Source organism: Stegodyphus dumicola, chromosome 11, assembly GCF_044657685.1.
Source record: "Stegodyphus dumicola isolate Sdum_Otavi_A_Nest chromosome 11, ASM4465768v1".
NCBI lineage: Eukaryota > Metazoa > Arthropoda > Arachnida > Araneae > Eresidae > Stegodyphus > Stegodyphus dumicola.
This window is the reverse complement of record NC_140778.1, coordinates 65,054,207-65,069,803: the sequence shown is the minus strand read 5'-3', so window position 1 is coordinate 65,069,803 and position 15,597 is coordinate 65,054,207. Positions and strand designations below refer to the sequence as shown.

Sequence of the window (15,597 nt, the reverse complement as noted above, 5' to 3'; positions counted from 1 at the left end):
TGCAGGCAGTAGCCCAAGCTGGCACAGCATAGAGAAGTATCGGGCGAATTAGCGTTAAGTACAGAGTCTGTTTAGTCTGTAGATTTAATTTAGATTTTCTTTCTAGGAGTGGATACAAAGCCATAAAAGTGGCATTAGCCTTATTAGTCACATAATTAATGTGCTCTTTAAAGGTAAGCTGAGAATCAATGAAGACTCCTAGATATTTGTAGGAGCTTGCGATAGGAATGAGAGCATTATCAATTCTAATGTCAATGTTGACGGGGAGGTATCTTCTGTATCTTCGATACATTACAATGCAGCATTTTTCAGGGTTAAGGTTAATTTTCCATCTTTTACACCATATTTCGATGATTTTTACTTGATTTTTAAGCTTGTCCATTGCATGTTGAGGGTTCATTGAGTTAGATAAAATAACCGTGTCATCGGCATACTTCAAAATTTTTGCATTCTGGGGTTTTGGTATGTCGCTGGCATACAAATTAAAATTTGTCGGGGAGATAACCGAGCCTTGAGGAAGGCCCGTGAAGATATTTTTCTTATTTGAAAGGGCATCTCCGCATCTTACCTGAAAAGTGCGATCTTCCAAATAAGAGATATTAAGTTTAAGGAAGCTGTCTGGAGGCTTTAATTTAGACAATTTATAAATGAAGCTGGCATGCCACACTCAGAACGAATGCTTTTTCAAAATCGAGGTAGCATGCCGCGATTTCATTCTTCTTTTGAAATTCTAGTGTGATGAACTCAATTAAATTTAGTATCTGATGTGTAGTTGAATGGACTCTTTTAAAACCGAATTGCTGGTCATCGGTATCTTTTAATTTATCCGTAAAGGTGCTGAGTCTTGCTGCAATGATACGTTTAAAAACTTTGCTAATAGCAGGGAGCAGACTAATAGAGCAATAACTAGTAACATTAACGAGGGTTTTTCCCCAGCTTTAGAAGCAAAATGACTATGGAGTGTTTCCAATTTCTTGGGAAATAAGAGAGTCTGATGCATGCATTAAAAATATGGCAAAGAAGAATGATACAGTTCTTAGGGAGTGCTTGTAGGGCTTCCTTATCAATTTTATGATGACCTTGGGCTTTTTTTTTCTTGAGTTTCATGATAATATCACGCACTTCTCTGGGGAAGGTAAAGTTTACAAAATTTCTATTTCTTCTAAGTCTTATTTCTTCAATTTCATTATTTATTGTGCAATCGAAAGGGCTGTCTTCTGAGTATGGCTCGAAAATTTATTCTAAACTATTCGCCATTACTTCTGCAATTTCCTGTTCAGAGTTATGTGTATGCCCCCTGTGCATAATAGGGTAAAGTTGGTTAGGGCATTTTGATCTGATAGAGCTTGAAATTTTCCAAATAATGTTGGGTCGTAAATCAATATTTTCTAGGAGAGTGTCCCATTTATTGGAGCGATAAGTAATAATTTCTTTGGAGATCTTTCTTGTTAAGTAATTAACATGGGTCTTGTAATTCGGGTCTCTGGTCATGTGCCAATTTTTTCTGCATCTATTCCTTTCCTGGATTAAATTTAGAATGTTTTTAGGAAGGTGTGTAATGACACATGTCCCTTGTATGCCCATACCTTTGGCATTTATGACATTGAATGGGACCTGGTCGGGATTTGTATTTAGCAATTAGGATATTTAATCCTCTAAGTTTTGAGACATTGAAAATCTTTTTACCGTCTTTGTTCCGTTTCACGTCGACCAGAAAAACTGGTAATTTGACTATTTCTCCATTTCTGATAGTGGTAATTTGTTTTATCTTCTCACCTGGAATTCCTATGTCTTTAATTGCCTTTTGGAGAGTTTCAATATTAGTGGTGGCTGGCAGTTTTTTAATCACTGCCTTAATAGGTTTTTCAAGTTCATTTGGAAGGTAAGATATGGAATTTCCTTTTTTTGTAAACACGTAGTAATGGCTCTATAGTGGTCGGAGTCGAAGACTCTTATTGTTAGTCTCCCTCCCTTTAAATCTCCTCTGTAATTTTTGATTCCTAAAACTTCTTCGAATTCATCCTTCATTTTATCCCAATTCCCATTGAAGCCGGCTAATACTATGGGCGGTATGTGTCCGGCTGTCTTTTTAGGTGTTTCGAATGGGGCTTCGTTTTGATTTCCCTCAGCCATATTGACTTCATTGTTGAGAGGCTCGAAAATGTTCTTTTGGGTTGGGTATTCAATTTCAAGTTGAGAATAATTTCTTTTATGTGTTTTCTAGGTGAGGTAAATCCCTCATTATCAATGATTTTCTTTTTCCGCTAGATGTGCGTTTTAAGTTTTTAGCTTTGTTTTCTTCCTTATCTGGGTTATTAGGTTTTAAAAAATGATTTTTATCATAATTTGATTGTGAACTGCTAGCTTGTTCATTCATTGAGTTATCCTCATCAATTTTACGTTTATTAATTTCTATGTTAAACAGTTCCATTGTTTTTAACACTTGTAAATACGATGGATCATTTTTAGGGGTTTTTGCTTGGCGCAACTTTGCACATATCTGCTTAACGAATGCTGCTATCCTATCATCTATGCTCATTACAGGCTGCTAAAACCTAACCGTTGGCTCGGTAATGCATACTGCAAGATGAACAAGAGAAAAGAACTTACCAATCTTCCCACGAATAAAATATCCAGGTAAACTTCTCGAGTAATCCCCAAGACACTACCAAGACAGCAAGAAAATCTGACCTAGTCTCTTCGAGCTCAGCGGTAGAAATGACTGAAATAATGCTAATCTGCATCTTTCCATGCAGTTGCTGCTGCATAAATTCAATAAAGTAGAAATCTACCAGTGCTGGGCAGTACTGTGCTGAAATTTGTTTCACAATGTTGTACATAGCATCTTCTATCGTGATCAATAACATTGTATTTACGGTTAACATGCAGATGTTCATGGCTCCCATAGCACAATATTTCTATGTAGTATACTCATAGCAACAATTCTGCGTTATATTCGTGTATAATAAGTTTTATTAAGTGACTCAGATGTACTCAGCCCTTGTAAGGCCATGTAGTTTCCAATTAACTTCCAAGGCAGCGTTTTATGGCTCCAAGGAGTTGATGCCTCTAAATAAGAGGAGGGTGTGGGACAAATACCTGCTAGCCTCTATTAGCTAGCAGGTGTCCCCTTCCAGCATCACTTGTCTAGCAGTTGCCATTTCATCTGCTTAAGCACTAGAAAATCTACGAGCAGAATGACCTGGATTAGTGTTCATTCTTCTCATATCATTGTAAAGTTATTCTTAGCATGATATATGCAGACTCTCATGTTTGCTGATCAGCTTCCCATTAACAGAAAAGTGTTATAAAAATAAATAAATAAATAAATAAATGAAATAAAAAGGAAGAAGAAGGAAACTGTGAAACTTGTAACTTCAAAATATTTCCAGGAATTAAGACACAATAACACGCCGAATAAATACTAATTCAGAAGTCAAACAACAAAAATCAGCGTTATACCTACTGCAAAACCGCAAAATGCATTTTGCGGTTTTGCAGCTGAAGATGATGGTTCGGTAAAACCATCGAAACTAGTCCTGTGAAAATTTTGTAGGTATAACGCTGATTTTTGTTGTTTGACTTCTGAATTAGTATTTCCAGGAATCTTAAGATTTACAAGAATATATTTTATTTTAAATTTTTGAACTTACCTACATACTACTCAATTATAGTGAAGTATTTGAAATTAGCAAAATGCATAATAAAGTTAAATACATTAAACTGTATCATAAATTAATGTCAGCTGTATACATGTGATTTAGTTAAATAAATTAACTTATGCTGAGAACTGATGTCAAATATTTCATAAAGTACAGGATATGCAGGAAGCAATATTTACAGATTAAAAGAGGCTCAGATATAAAACTTTTACACACTCTAAGCAAGTAAAATAAGTTTACAAGTAAGAAATATTGATAATGTCAAATTAATAAGCATGACATCATCAGAAATTTTGTCTTAAATACTTATATTTATCTCATCAAAGTTACAATCTTAATATGTTAAGAAAACAAAAGAGTAACTTCTTTTTAATGTAACTTTTACCAAGCCATGTACCCTTCATCCCTTTTTCCTTAACAAATAAACATTTTCTCAACACCTATGATTATGCTATTTGAACCCATCTGAAATAACCTTCTTTCACATAGTTATATACTTATTCTGATTTTATATGCATTATATTGATTTCCTTTGCCTGTGTATATTTTATTTATTGCTAATAAGTGAAAGAATTAAACGGATGAAACTAATTTATATTTTTTTCTGAAATTTTTCTTACTGATTTTTTAATTTAGGTATTAGTATATGATCGGTATGGTCAAGATATTATTTCCCCTTTGCTTTCTGTGAAAGAACTTCGAGAAATGGGAGTAACTCTGCATCTGTAAGTATAAATTTCTTAGTAATTCAGGTGTTTTTGTACATAAAATAAAAATTAATTCATAATTTGATATTTTGGGAAAGTCTTTAAAATGCTGCAAATTCCATAAGATATAAAGTTTAATCATTAAAGGAACATAAATGTTTTGAGTAATAATAATTTTGTGTAATTGTATTTTACCATTTTAAATAACAGAATTGAAAGAGATGTACCAGCTTTATTATTATACTGCTGATTTTTGAAGGAATTTCAATACTTATTAACACAATCACCTTAATAGAAGTTGCCAAATTTTCAGAATATGCCAAACTTTGGAAACCATTTGTATAACAACTGTTCAAGCAACTGTATGCAGATCAATTCTTCAGCTTTAGAAAGCAGTATCACAACTCATAAACTAGTTGTGATATTTCTTGTCTTGAACTCTATTTTAAATTAAGCACCATTGAGATTTGCAATAGAAAAAGCTGCAGCAGAATTTTTACAATTTTACAATACAGAATTTTTGTAATAGAAAAAGCTGCAGGAGAAGGGAGAATAGAAACTTATCAAAGTAAAACATAAAATTAGTTAAAGCAACAGTCTTGTGTTTGGCATAGATTTTAATTAAGCTATTGGTTTTTAGGGCAAACAGATACATGTACCTTTTTCATCAGGTGCAAAGAAATCTGATACAAAGGGAAAGCCACAATTGCATTTATACTCAAAAGGAATTAAGCAAAAGAGAAGTGGTGTTGTCTGTTGGTAGAAAAAGTAATGAAAATTGGAACGTTGTATGCCCTAGTCTGAAGTCTTTAGACAGGGTCTTATTAAATTTAACCCTGACAGTTCTCGCTTTCAAAAAATTATAAATCCAGTGCATTGCCCCTCACACCATATTCATCAAAATGTTTTACACTAAGTGTATTACACTATACCCTGTCAAAAGCCTTGGTTAATTCCAGCAGGACAGCCACTGTGTGATTAGTAGGTCATAAATTGTGGGCATTTCTAACGCTCTGGCAAAAAATATAATATTTGATCAATGGTACAATGTCCTTTCCTATAACCATATTGTTCCTTTGGAAGCAGTTTATTTGATTCAAGATAGCAATTAAATATATTTATCAGCATTTTTTTCCCCATAATTTTACATGAAATATAGGTCAAGGAGATAGGACAGTAACTCTCAGGTGAGCTAATGACTTTTGTCTTCCTAATCAGAACAACAATAGCTCTTTTCCAATCAAGTGGTACATGACCACTCCTCCATGACCAATAAAAGATATCCAACAGTCTAAGTCTACCATGGCCAAGATGGAAGTGTCTTTGACCATATATATTACCATTCCCTGGGGGGGGGAAGGTTTTCTTCTGGTCAACATCTCTCAAGACAGCATTCAATTCATAGTTAAACCCGGAATAAACTAGACTCATGATAAAGGGGGAAGTGTTACAGCTTCTTTGTTTCTGTGCACCGTAAGACCTTTAGAACCTGAGATAGAAGTCTGACTATTCTCCATAGATTTGGCTGTATGCTTTAGCTGGGTTTTAATGGAATGGACTTCAGGCCTAGGATGACCATACCAGGAGAAAGGCACCAGGAGCATAATTTAAAACTTCACCCATTCCACCCACTGACACCCCATCGCCATGAAAAGGCAGCAAAGCAGGATTTGAGGGGGAGGAATAAATATCTAAGATAAAATATGTATGTATGTTACAGTAAAAGCTCAACTATTCAGCATTCAACTAACTAGAAAGCTCAAGTAACTAGAATATTTTCAAAATTTAGAAATTATTTTTTCAAGTAAGCAAATATGAGATTTGTGATGCCAGTATAAACCATGAACAGCATTACAATTCAAATTGAATAAAATCTGATGCCAAACGATCAGTTTAGCACCAAACAAATCAATGTAGTGCCAGTGTATATAAATGCAAAGCATGGCATTATGTTTTGTATTTATGTAAGCCTGGTTAATTATCAATAAGTCAGTTTAATTTTTTGTAAAAAACAATGAGAATTAACTATTATTTATCTGCTTTTTGACTGCATTTTCAAAAAATGAATAAACTATACCCTGTCAAAAGCCTTGGTTAAGTCCAGTAAACTATACATAGTATAGTAGAGAATTTTCAAATTTATAGAACCCCAGCATCAAGAAAAGTGCATTTTGGAAGTCTATAAGCACTAGCTGTGCAGTGTGAAAAATTATGACATGCAATTTAAGTTTTTTTACATTATGTCTGTAACTTGTATTTATTGATTAACTAAATAAAAAATGATCTGGTCTTTAAAACTTCTGGCTCGAGTTGGACAAGGTCTCTGTCACTTTCATGATCGAAATTTCATAGTCGAATATGATGTTTTACTGTGGCGTTTGTGTCTGAAATGCTCTTTTTACTTTTGAAATCTCACATAATTTAAAAATAAGCATATGATATTCAAGTAATTTTTTTTTTTTTTTTTTTTTTTTTTTTTAGACCAGACGTTTCTTTTTTCACTCATTTGGCTTTTAGACCATGAATTGCATTTTTTATACATTCTATTATCCAAAATTTGACATCTCCTGAGGTTTCCAGATTGGCAAGCTTTTACTGTAAATAAACTTTTGCAATTATAAGTCATTTTTTTCTTCTGTTAAAAACCGCCAAATATCAGGGTGGTTGCGCAAATATGATGACAATTCAGAACTTCATTGAGGCTTTATGTATGATGATGGCTCCATTGAGGTGCTAGTAGTAGAGGGCAGATCACAACCATTTTTACATCAAGCAATGTATGATTCAGTAAACTTCCTACTACTGGTTAACTTCTGGAACAAGTTTGACAAGATCTCTGTCACAAACTGACATTCATCATCGATGAATCTCTGTCACAAAATGTGCGCTGCTATGATAATGAATGAGTAATATGATTTCTTTGGACCAAAAAAGCAGTCAGTTGCAGATATTCTTCATGAATTGTGTATGGCTCAAACATTATGAGTGAATGTGTAATGCATCAATGGGTGAGATTTTTCAAAGAAGGAAGAACAAACATTATTGATGAATCCAGTAGTGGGAGGGCATTTATAGTGAGTGATGATATCATCAAACAAATTGGTGACAAAATCTGTCAGATACATCGCTTCACAATCTTGGAATTTTCGCAACAATTTCCAAACATCTCTTGGACTGTTTTGTATGAGGTAGTCACTGGAAAATTAGGCTACAAGAAGCTCTGTGCTCAATGGGTACTGAAAATTCTCACAGATATGCACAAATAAAATCAAAAAGACACTGCTTGAGATTTATTTACCTGGTACCACAGGGAAGGGGAGATGTTTTTGAACAGAATAGTGACTGGCAGCAAGACTTGTAGTGCATGTAAATGCTGAGACAAAACAACAGAATGTGCCAGGGGATCGTACTGGTTCTCCAACCTGGCTAAGGAAAGCCTATCAAACTTTATCAACGAGGAAGGTTATGGTTGTGTTTTCGGAAGCTGATAGAATCTTGCTTCTCGAATTTGTGGTGCGGCAATTAGTTCTGAAGTGTACTGTAACACTTTGAAAAAACTGAAAAAGAACCTTCCAGAACAAATGTTATGGCCTACTGACATATGGGGTTGTATTCATGCAAGATAATGCTCGCCTCACTAACAAAATCACAGCGAATCAAGGTCTTTTGCACCAATTCGAATGGGATGTGTTTCAACATCTTCATACAGCTCGTACTTGGCTGCTTCTGATTACAATCTGATTCCTGCAATGAAGAATTGGCTTGAGACACAGCGCTTTGCTGACAGTCAGGAACTTCAAACCTCTGTGACAAGTTTGGTTGAAGACGCAGGCAGCTGAGTTTTATGGAGAAGGGATTGATATGCACTTTAGAAGGGAAGAAGGGATTGGTAAAATGCTATGACAAGTGCTTGAATGTACATGATCACTTTTTAAAAAAATAGAGGACAGCTGTAACTTTCAGTTGTAAATAAAAACATTTGTAGAGTCTATGCAGCTTTTTTATTTACAGTGAAATGGAGGTTAGTTTCTGAATTGCTCTTGTATGTAAGTACCAGAAGTTTCTTAGTCAAGTAATGAATTGTAATATGGGTAAATAGCACTTTTTTATACTTAACAAGAAGGGCAGTTAATTAATAAGAGGTGTTCTATGAAAGGAACAATTTTCATTCTATTTTTGTTTGTACTTTTTTCAGCCTCCTGCATTCTGACAGAGAGCCCATTCCAGATGTACCTATTGTATACTTTGTTATGCCAAATGAAGAAAATATCAACAGAATTGCTCAGGTTTGTATATTCTGCAGAGCTGTTTAACTTCTAAATTTTTTTCTGATTCATTTGTAGGTATGTCTATTCAGTTTGAGTTTTTAGTATAATTAGAGTAAGGTTGCACAAATCATACCTTTTAAATATTAGGGGTAATATGCATTAAACTGTTTCTGGCAGAATGAGTTTACTAGTGAACCATATTATTTCACATTAAGTTCATCTACCTGTAGTATTTTTGAGGAAGATCATGAAGAGACTATGTTTCAATACCTAAAATGCAAAAGATGTGTACAGGACTTATGTTTTGGAGTTGACATGAAAATGAAAAAATATCTTTGTGATCATTGTTGTAACTATATAAATAAACTGAGAAAAAGGAAGTTTTATTATAATTATCCATTTTTAAATACAGTACAACTTAAGCTATAGGTGGTAGACTTTAAACAGGGTTGCCCCGCTACCTGGAAAACCGGGAAAAGTCAGGGAATTCGAAAATTGACCAAAATATTCAGGGAATTTAAGTATTTTTGTCAAAATCTGGAAAAGTCAGAGAAGTTCATACAACGATCCCGCCAAAAAAAGCGATTTTTGCGCCGACGTCGGAAGAGGTAACTTTTTTGGCGAATTATGTATCACATGAGTGTCATTCGGGTAGCTGGCATAGAGCCAATTTTCGCAGCTCCAATTTGATTGTCTTTTAGAAAGGCAAAGCAACTTTCCCGCAACCTTTGGTTTCCAATATTCTCGAGAATCGCATGTGCAGTGCATGAACTAAAGAAAGTACCTGTTCTCGTATAAAACAAAATGGGTTTAATCCTAGTATACGGTACCATGGAGGTTAGAATCAAAGAATATGTATTGTAAAGAAGGAAAACCTCTCTGCAACAGACGTGGCTGTGGCTCCGTTCCATCATAGAGGGAAAACAGCTGTGCATGTCTGATATATCTGTCGCCAAAGCTCGAAACCCTGGTCGAAGTTCGAAGGTCACGTTATCAAGAGTTCATAAAATGAATATCGTTTAAAATTTCTTTAACCACTTGCGCTAAAAAGACGTGCCACGCACGTCAGGATGCTTTTGTCTCAAACCGCGAGCGACGTGAACACCACGTCGACAAGCATTTATCACAAAAATGAAAATAACGTGGTGCAAACGTCGCTTAACAACGAGATTGTTTATTTCTCGAGTTACAGCTCTGGATTGCACTCGCAGATGCGGAGCGGCGTAAATGAGACACTTTACGGCTTGTTATATTGAACTGTGAAGTTTAGTCTTAGCGCAAGTGGTTAAACTCTAAAGGAAAAGAAAATATTTTTTGGCGCAAGTAAATTAATTCATGGATTAGTTATTTTCAGGAAAAAAAAAAAAAAAAACTACGAAAATCCGTTTTTAAAATTATTGCGAAAAATCCAAGAAGAAACGTCCTTTGATAAAACGTTTCTTCTTGGATTTTTCGCAATAATTTAAAAACGGATTTTCGTAGTTTTCTTTTTGTTAAAGAGCGTTTCTTCTTAACACATGTGTCTCAATTTCCTGTACACATCGCGGAGAGGGAAATTCTGGCCGCCAGGTTCCGTCGCCAAATCCCTTGGCAAATTTTCCCTCCGCATTCTAGCGGCGTAATAGCATTTTACTTGTATGGAACCTTTTCTTCTTTACATAGACGTTCTTTGGTTAGAATAATAATGGGATTTGGCGACATCTTGATGCGCAGTAAACGGGTCATTTTGGTCTTGGCGACAATTTTCAAAATCGTGCCAAAGCCTTACCGTATACTAGAATTTTACCGCAAAATCTTTTCTTTTTAATAAATACCTTGCCATTTTGCAGTAAAATAAAAAAATAGTAATCAGTCATCTAGGCTAGCCATGTAATATAAACTATATTCGCTAAAATATCGTTAATTATTCTAATTCAATTTTTAAGTAATTATTTTTATGTTATTCATATAATTTAATGTTGCTTCTTCCCTCTAAATTTATTTTTTATTAGTAAATAATATTTCCAAATTTCAGGAAATTTTCTCTGGCATAATCCTGAAATTAATTCTAGCAGTATGATGACATACCATCACGAAATTTAATGCACATATTTTTTCCTTATGTATGCTGCGAAATAAATATAAAATACCTCAATTTATTAAAATAGATTTCTTTCTTTCGTTTAGCTGCAGAATGTCTGCAAAAAAAGCCTTATTTTATTCCAGATTGGGAAGATTCTAATCTCAATCTTCAGTGGAGAAAACAACAACTATTATAATTATATTTGTGTTTTCAAGTGTTAAGGTGCCTTTTAAGAACATACCTCACGCAAATTAAATTTACCTAAAATCTAACCTAAATATTTAGCATTGCGTTGTGGGACCGGATTAGCCTCATGTTGAACTGGTGATGATCATGAGTAATAATTAAATAAAACATACATTTGTTATCAAATATATATATCTTAAATTTTATTAAGTTTCTTAAGTGAAAACTAAACAAAATTATCAAACAAAGTATACCAAGAATAATTAAGAATAAATGTCCTCTGGGACTTATTGAATAATAAAGTGAATTTGCTACACAATACAAGTAATACCATAATTAATTTACCTCTTAGCACAGCCAACGTACATTACGCGGATAGACTGGAATTTTCTTGAAACACACCTGGAAAACCTGGAAAAGTCAGAGAATTTCATTCTCCTATTTGAGTGGCAACCCTGTTAAAATATGGGTTGTCTAAGTCGCATTAAGAGTGTGTTCATAAATTTTTAAAATTTTATCATAGAGAGTAGACTGTATGGAATTTTATTGCAATAAATACCAGCAATGGCAACACAAGATATTATTACCACTCATAATTTTTATTTTTTCATGGATCTTACAATTTATACCTGTTTTTTCATAAGTGGTTCGACTTATACAACCTTACCCTATATATTATACACTTTTAACTCTTTGAGCTGCCTGGGTTTTTGAATCTGTCATGGAGACCTGTATTTAAAGAACCTTTATTAACTAAATATGTATATTTACCTATTTTAGTCTCTATGTTCGTAAACTTAATTGATTAAAATAGCATTTATATTATTAGTGAAAGTAAAAAAGCAAAGTATCTTAAATTATAAGCTAATATGTAACAAGTGACAAAAAATCTCATGACCGGAAAAAGCTGGTCGTGGCGCACAGAGGGTTAAATAGGTAGATAATTTTATTCCTTAGTACTGTTCTGTTATCAGGACTGGGTTCAGAAATGTATGTATGCATATATATATATATATATATATATATATATATATATATGTAAGTACAAATGTTTGTGTGTGTATGCACATACATACAAATACACGTTCATACATTTCTGAATTCAGTTGTGATAACAGAACATTAACCATTCCTTTTTATACATGTAAAAAAGGATTTGAATAACATTTAATATGAAAATATCTGTATAAAAACACCTTTGTAGCATTTCATAATGTTCATTTCACTAAATTTAAAAGCATACCTTTTAATAGGGTGCCCACCAGTTACGGAAGTGTAAAATTCGTGAATACTAGTAGTTTGACCTGGGATTGAATCTTTTTGAACAGGCTAGCTGCATGGTCAATTTTCATGGATTTTCCCATGTGTAGTGTGGAAAGTCAATTTTCCGAAAAAGTCCACCACAAATGCATCACTCCCTTTATACAAATAGTATTTGAGTTGGATTAAATTTATGAATTAATATATTCTCTAGGTATTATTGGGATTCCCAATTTTTTTTTTTTTTTTTTTTTATTTTCAATTCTTGGTCTGTTACCAAATCTCCCAGTTTTTAATTTTTAACCTTTAATAATAAAAATATTTGCCAGTTAATAAATGAAATTTATTGAGGTAATGAAACTTCAAATAGGCAAATTGCATTCTCCCACCTCTAATGACTTTTAAAATAATTTTTCTTATCAGCCCAAAGAGACAGTAGCCCAGAAGGGCTGTTAGTCTCAAAATGACATTTTGTGGCATTCCACTATATACAGCAAATCACTTTTAAGCTTTTGCCGCCAGATTTTATTGCCCTATATTATATTTAAAGAAATTAAATAATGAAGAATCTGCATGAATGTATGTGTGTTTCTTGCATTGTGAAAAATCAAAAGTACCTAGAACCATCAGATTTCGAATAATGCAATTTTTCACCAGAACATGGGCACTTGAAAGCCCAAATTTTTAATTTGTTTTATTATTTGTTTCATATTTTGTAAAACTTTAACTCATTTTTGGTTCACAAATTTAACGAATTCAAAGCGTGCAACGCTGTACGGGGGGGGGGGGGAAACATTTTTATCTCTTTGGCATGAGATTGTCTATTGGAAATTCTAAAGCTATGCTTTTTTTTAATATTTTGTGATATTGTTGTTGAATTGAATTTTATATGGTTTAAGTGAAGAACATGATATTTAATAAATAAAGGTAACATGTGAAACAATAAAAATGTCCCTTTGGGCATAATATAAAATCTGAAAGCTTTTAGATTTTGTTTAAATTTTATTTCATCTCATTTTTTTTTTTTTTTTTTTTTTTGGCTTACTGGCAGATTTTTGTCTTATTAAATGTCATTTGACCTGAGCTGTTTTAATCTGTTGTAGATATTTACGGATTTTTATATGAATATTCGAGCAGTGTTTAATCATTTAACATTTGTGTTTTATTTTATTTTATTTTAATGTGTGGTGTATTACTAAGTTTATTCACACTAACTAAACATTATGTACATTAATTAATTGAAAGCATTTTTTTTTTTCCATGGGGATATTAAAATGGCAGATAATTTTAAGTCCTTCACAATCACCAACAATTATCATTTTTATATATTATTTATCAAATGCCTAGCCATTGACCATCAGGGCATCAGGCAGCAAGCTTTCCAGTACTTCTTTACAATACAGTCCGAACTCTTAAGTGCAGAGTACATGTCGAGACGAACAGCATTCGTTACTTGTCCAGAATCGCACAAAGCACATAAAGGTGAGACAGTCAGATTAAAATGAAACAAATGAGCATCAAGGCAGTCATATTCAGTCAATAATCAAAACTTGGCCACAGCAGTAGCACAAGGTAGACACAGTTGGCTTTTAATAGGACACTCTATAATTTATTTTCAGTAGCACTAACGGCAGCATTACAAAAGGATTTTTTCTAAATCCTATTAATTTCAAATTTAGCAGAAGGAAGAGATAGGTCTCTGGGAGACCTTTGGAGAATATCCATACCTTTTTATTCTAAAAGGTCTGCCATGTCATTTCCCCAAAGGCCACAATGTGATGGCACCCACTGGAAAGCAACCTTTGTCTGAGTGCTGCTCAACAGCTCCCTGCAGCTCCGGACACAAGCACTTTGTTTTCCTAGGTTACTTGCTAAAGCCTGATGAACAGAACTTGAGTCCAATAAAATTATAGCCTTTTCAAGATGAGAGAGACTGGCAGAAAGCTGTTGAATGGCAAAGCGGATGGCCTCGACTTCACCGTCTGTCATGTATCTGGCAGCGGTGAGCTAATCAGCTGCCTGGCAGTGTCCAGTAAGTGGGAGAGACAACAGTTGCATGTTAGCCTCAGAGGAGGCAGGTGGTAGATTAACTATGTTGTAGGAGCGAGGTAGTGCTCCGAGTTTATCATTATTCTGTGAACGTTAATTTTTTTTTTATCATTATTCTTGGAACGTTAATTTTTAATAAATGTTTGTGTCGTTTTCCTTATGGTGCCTTATTCATCCGTAAGGTCATCACACCGTCAAAATAGGTTGTATGAGAGCCAACATGTAGGTAAATGGAAAACAGATCATAGAAGATGCCAGCACCAGCACCCTGGATAAAATTCAAAAGGGAACCATCAGTGTAAATATGAAGCCACTAACCAGGAGGGTAGCAAGTATTAATGGTTTCCAAAGGAATTTCACGAAGAGCAGTTGTGCATAGGTCGTTTTTCCTCACATTCAAAAGCAAGTCCAATCTGACATCGAGAACCATAAACTCCAATCGATTTATATGAGTTAACAGTTCATAGGCCTTTTTCATTAATGGCATTATATTGACATCCTGAGTATTTTATGAAGCCCTCCTGCGTCTTTAGATTACGTACTCTTACAATCGTATTCATGCCAAAAAGAAATATTTGGGAGTGTAGTAAGTCTATTATAAAGGGTAGCTGCATTCCTCCAAACCAGGTTAGTCATTGGCTGTAGGTCACAAAGCAAATGCATAGCAAGTACAGGAGTAGTTTTAACACCTCCAGTGATAAAGCATAAAGCCTGGTTTTGGAAAATATCAAGCACACCCAATACTCTATCCGAGCCAGAGACCAGCACTTCATTGCAATAAATTAAAACCGGCTGGACATAAGTCTTATAAGTAGTGTTAAGGGTAGCTCTGCCACATCCCCATTTAGCACCAGCTTGTCTCTTAAGAATGGGGAGTCTCTTCCTGCCTTTTGAGATGACATATTCGACATGCTTAGCCTATTTCAATTTGTTATCAAAGATGCAACCCACATAAGTTGAAACACCATTATACTGCAAGGGAGAACCACTGTAAACAAGATCAGGATCAATAGAATTCATCTCCTGCTATTCAGTTCACTTTTGAACTTGAGACTTGCAATTCTCTTCCGTTTCTCGACATTCTGGTCACACGTAACACATCCAACTTCAGTACTACAGTTTACCTTAAACCTTCATCGGTTTGCCTTCCACCACACTTTAAATCATGTCATCCGACTAAACAAAAGTTAGCTTCATTTTATTCCTATGTTTTCCGTGCTCTTCAAGTTTGCTCCTCCAAACTAGCCCTTGATGAAGAACTAAATTATTTAAAAGCAATAGCTATTGACAGGGGCTTTTCACCCAACATTATTAATCAAGCAGTTAAAAAATTCTCATCTCAACACACTAAAAGCCACACTCTTATTTTAGGAGATTATAAAAATTCTGTTGTCATTCCCTTC

The 15,597-nt window shown here is 34.2% G+C and overlaps 1 protein-coding gene across 2 annotated transcripts in view; it reads left to right on the top strand.

The window, feature by feature from the left end:
* The window catches only part of Slh (sec1 family domain containing Slh), a 97,168-nt gene that overhangs the window by 9,491 nt on the left and 72,080 nt on the right, over positions 1-15,597 (top strand). For both annotated transcript variants that reach the window (XM_035368093.2, XM_085826776.1), the window contains exons 3-4: positions 4,299-4,387; positions 8,565-8,655. In XM_035368093.2, coding sequence (XP_035223984.1) covers positions 4,299-4,387; positions 8,565-8,655 — 180 coding nt within the window. The remainder of the gene's footprint in view (positions 1-4,298; positions 4,388-8,564; positions 8,656-15,597) is intronic.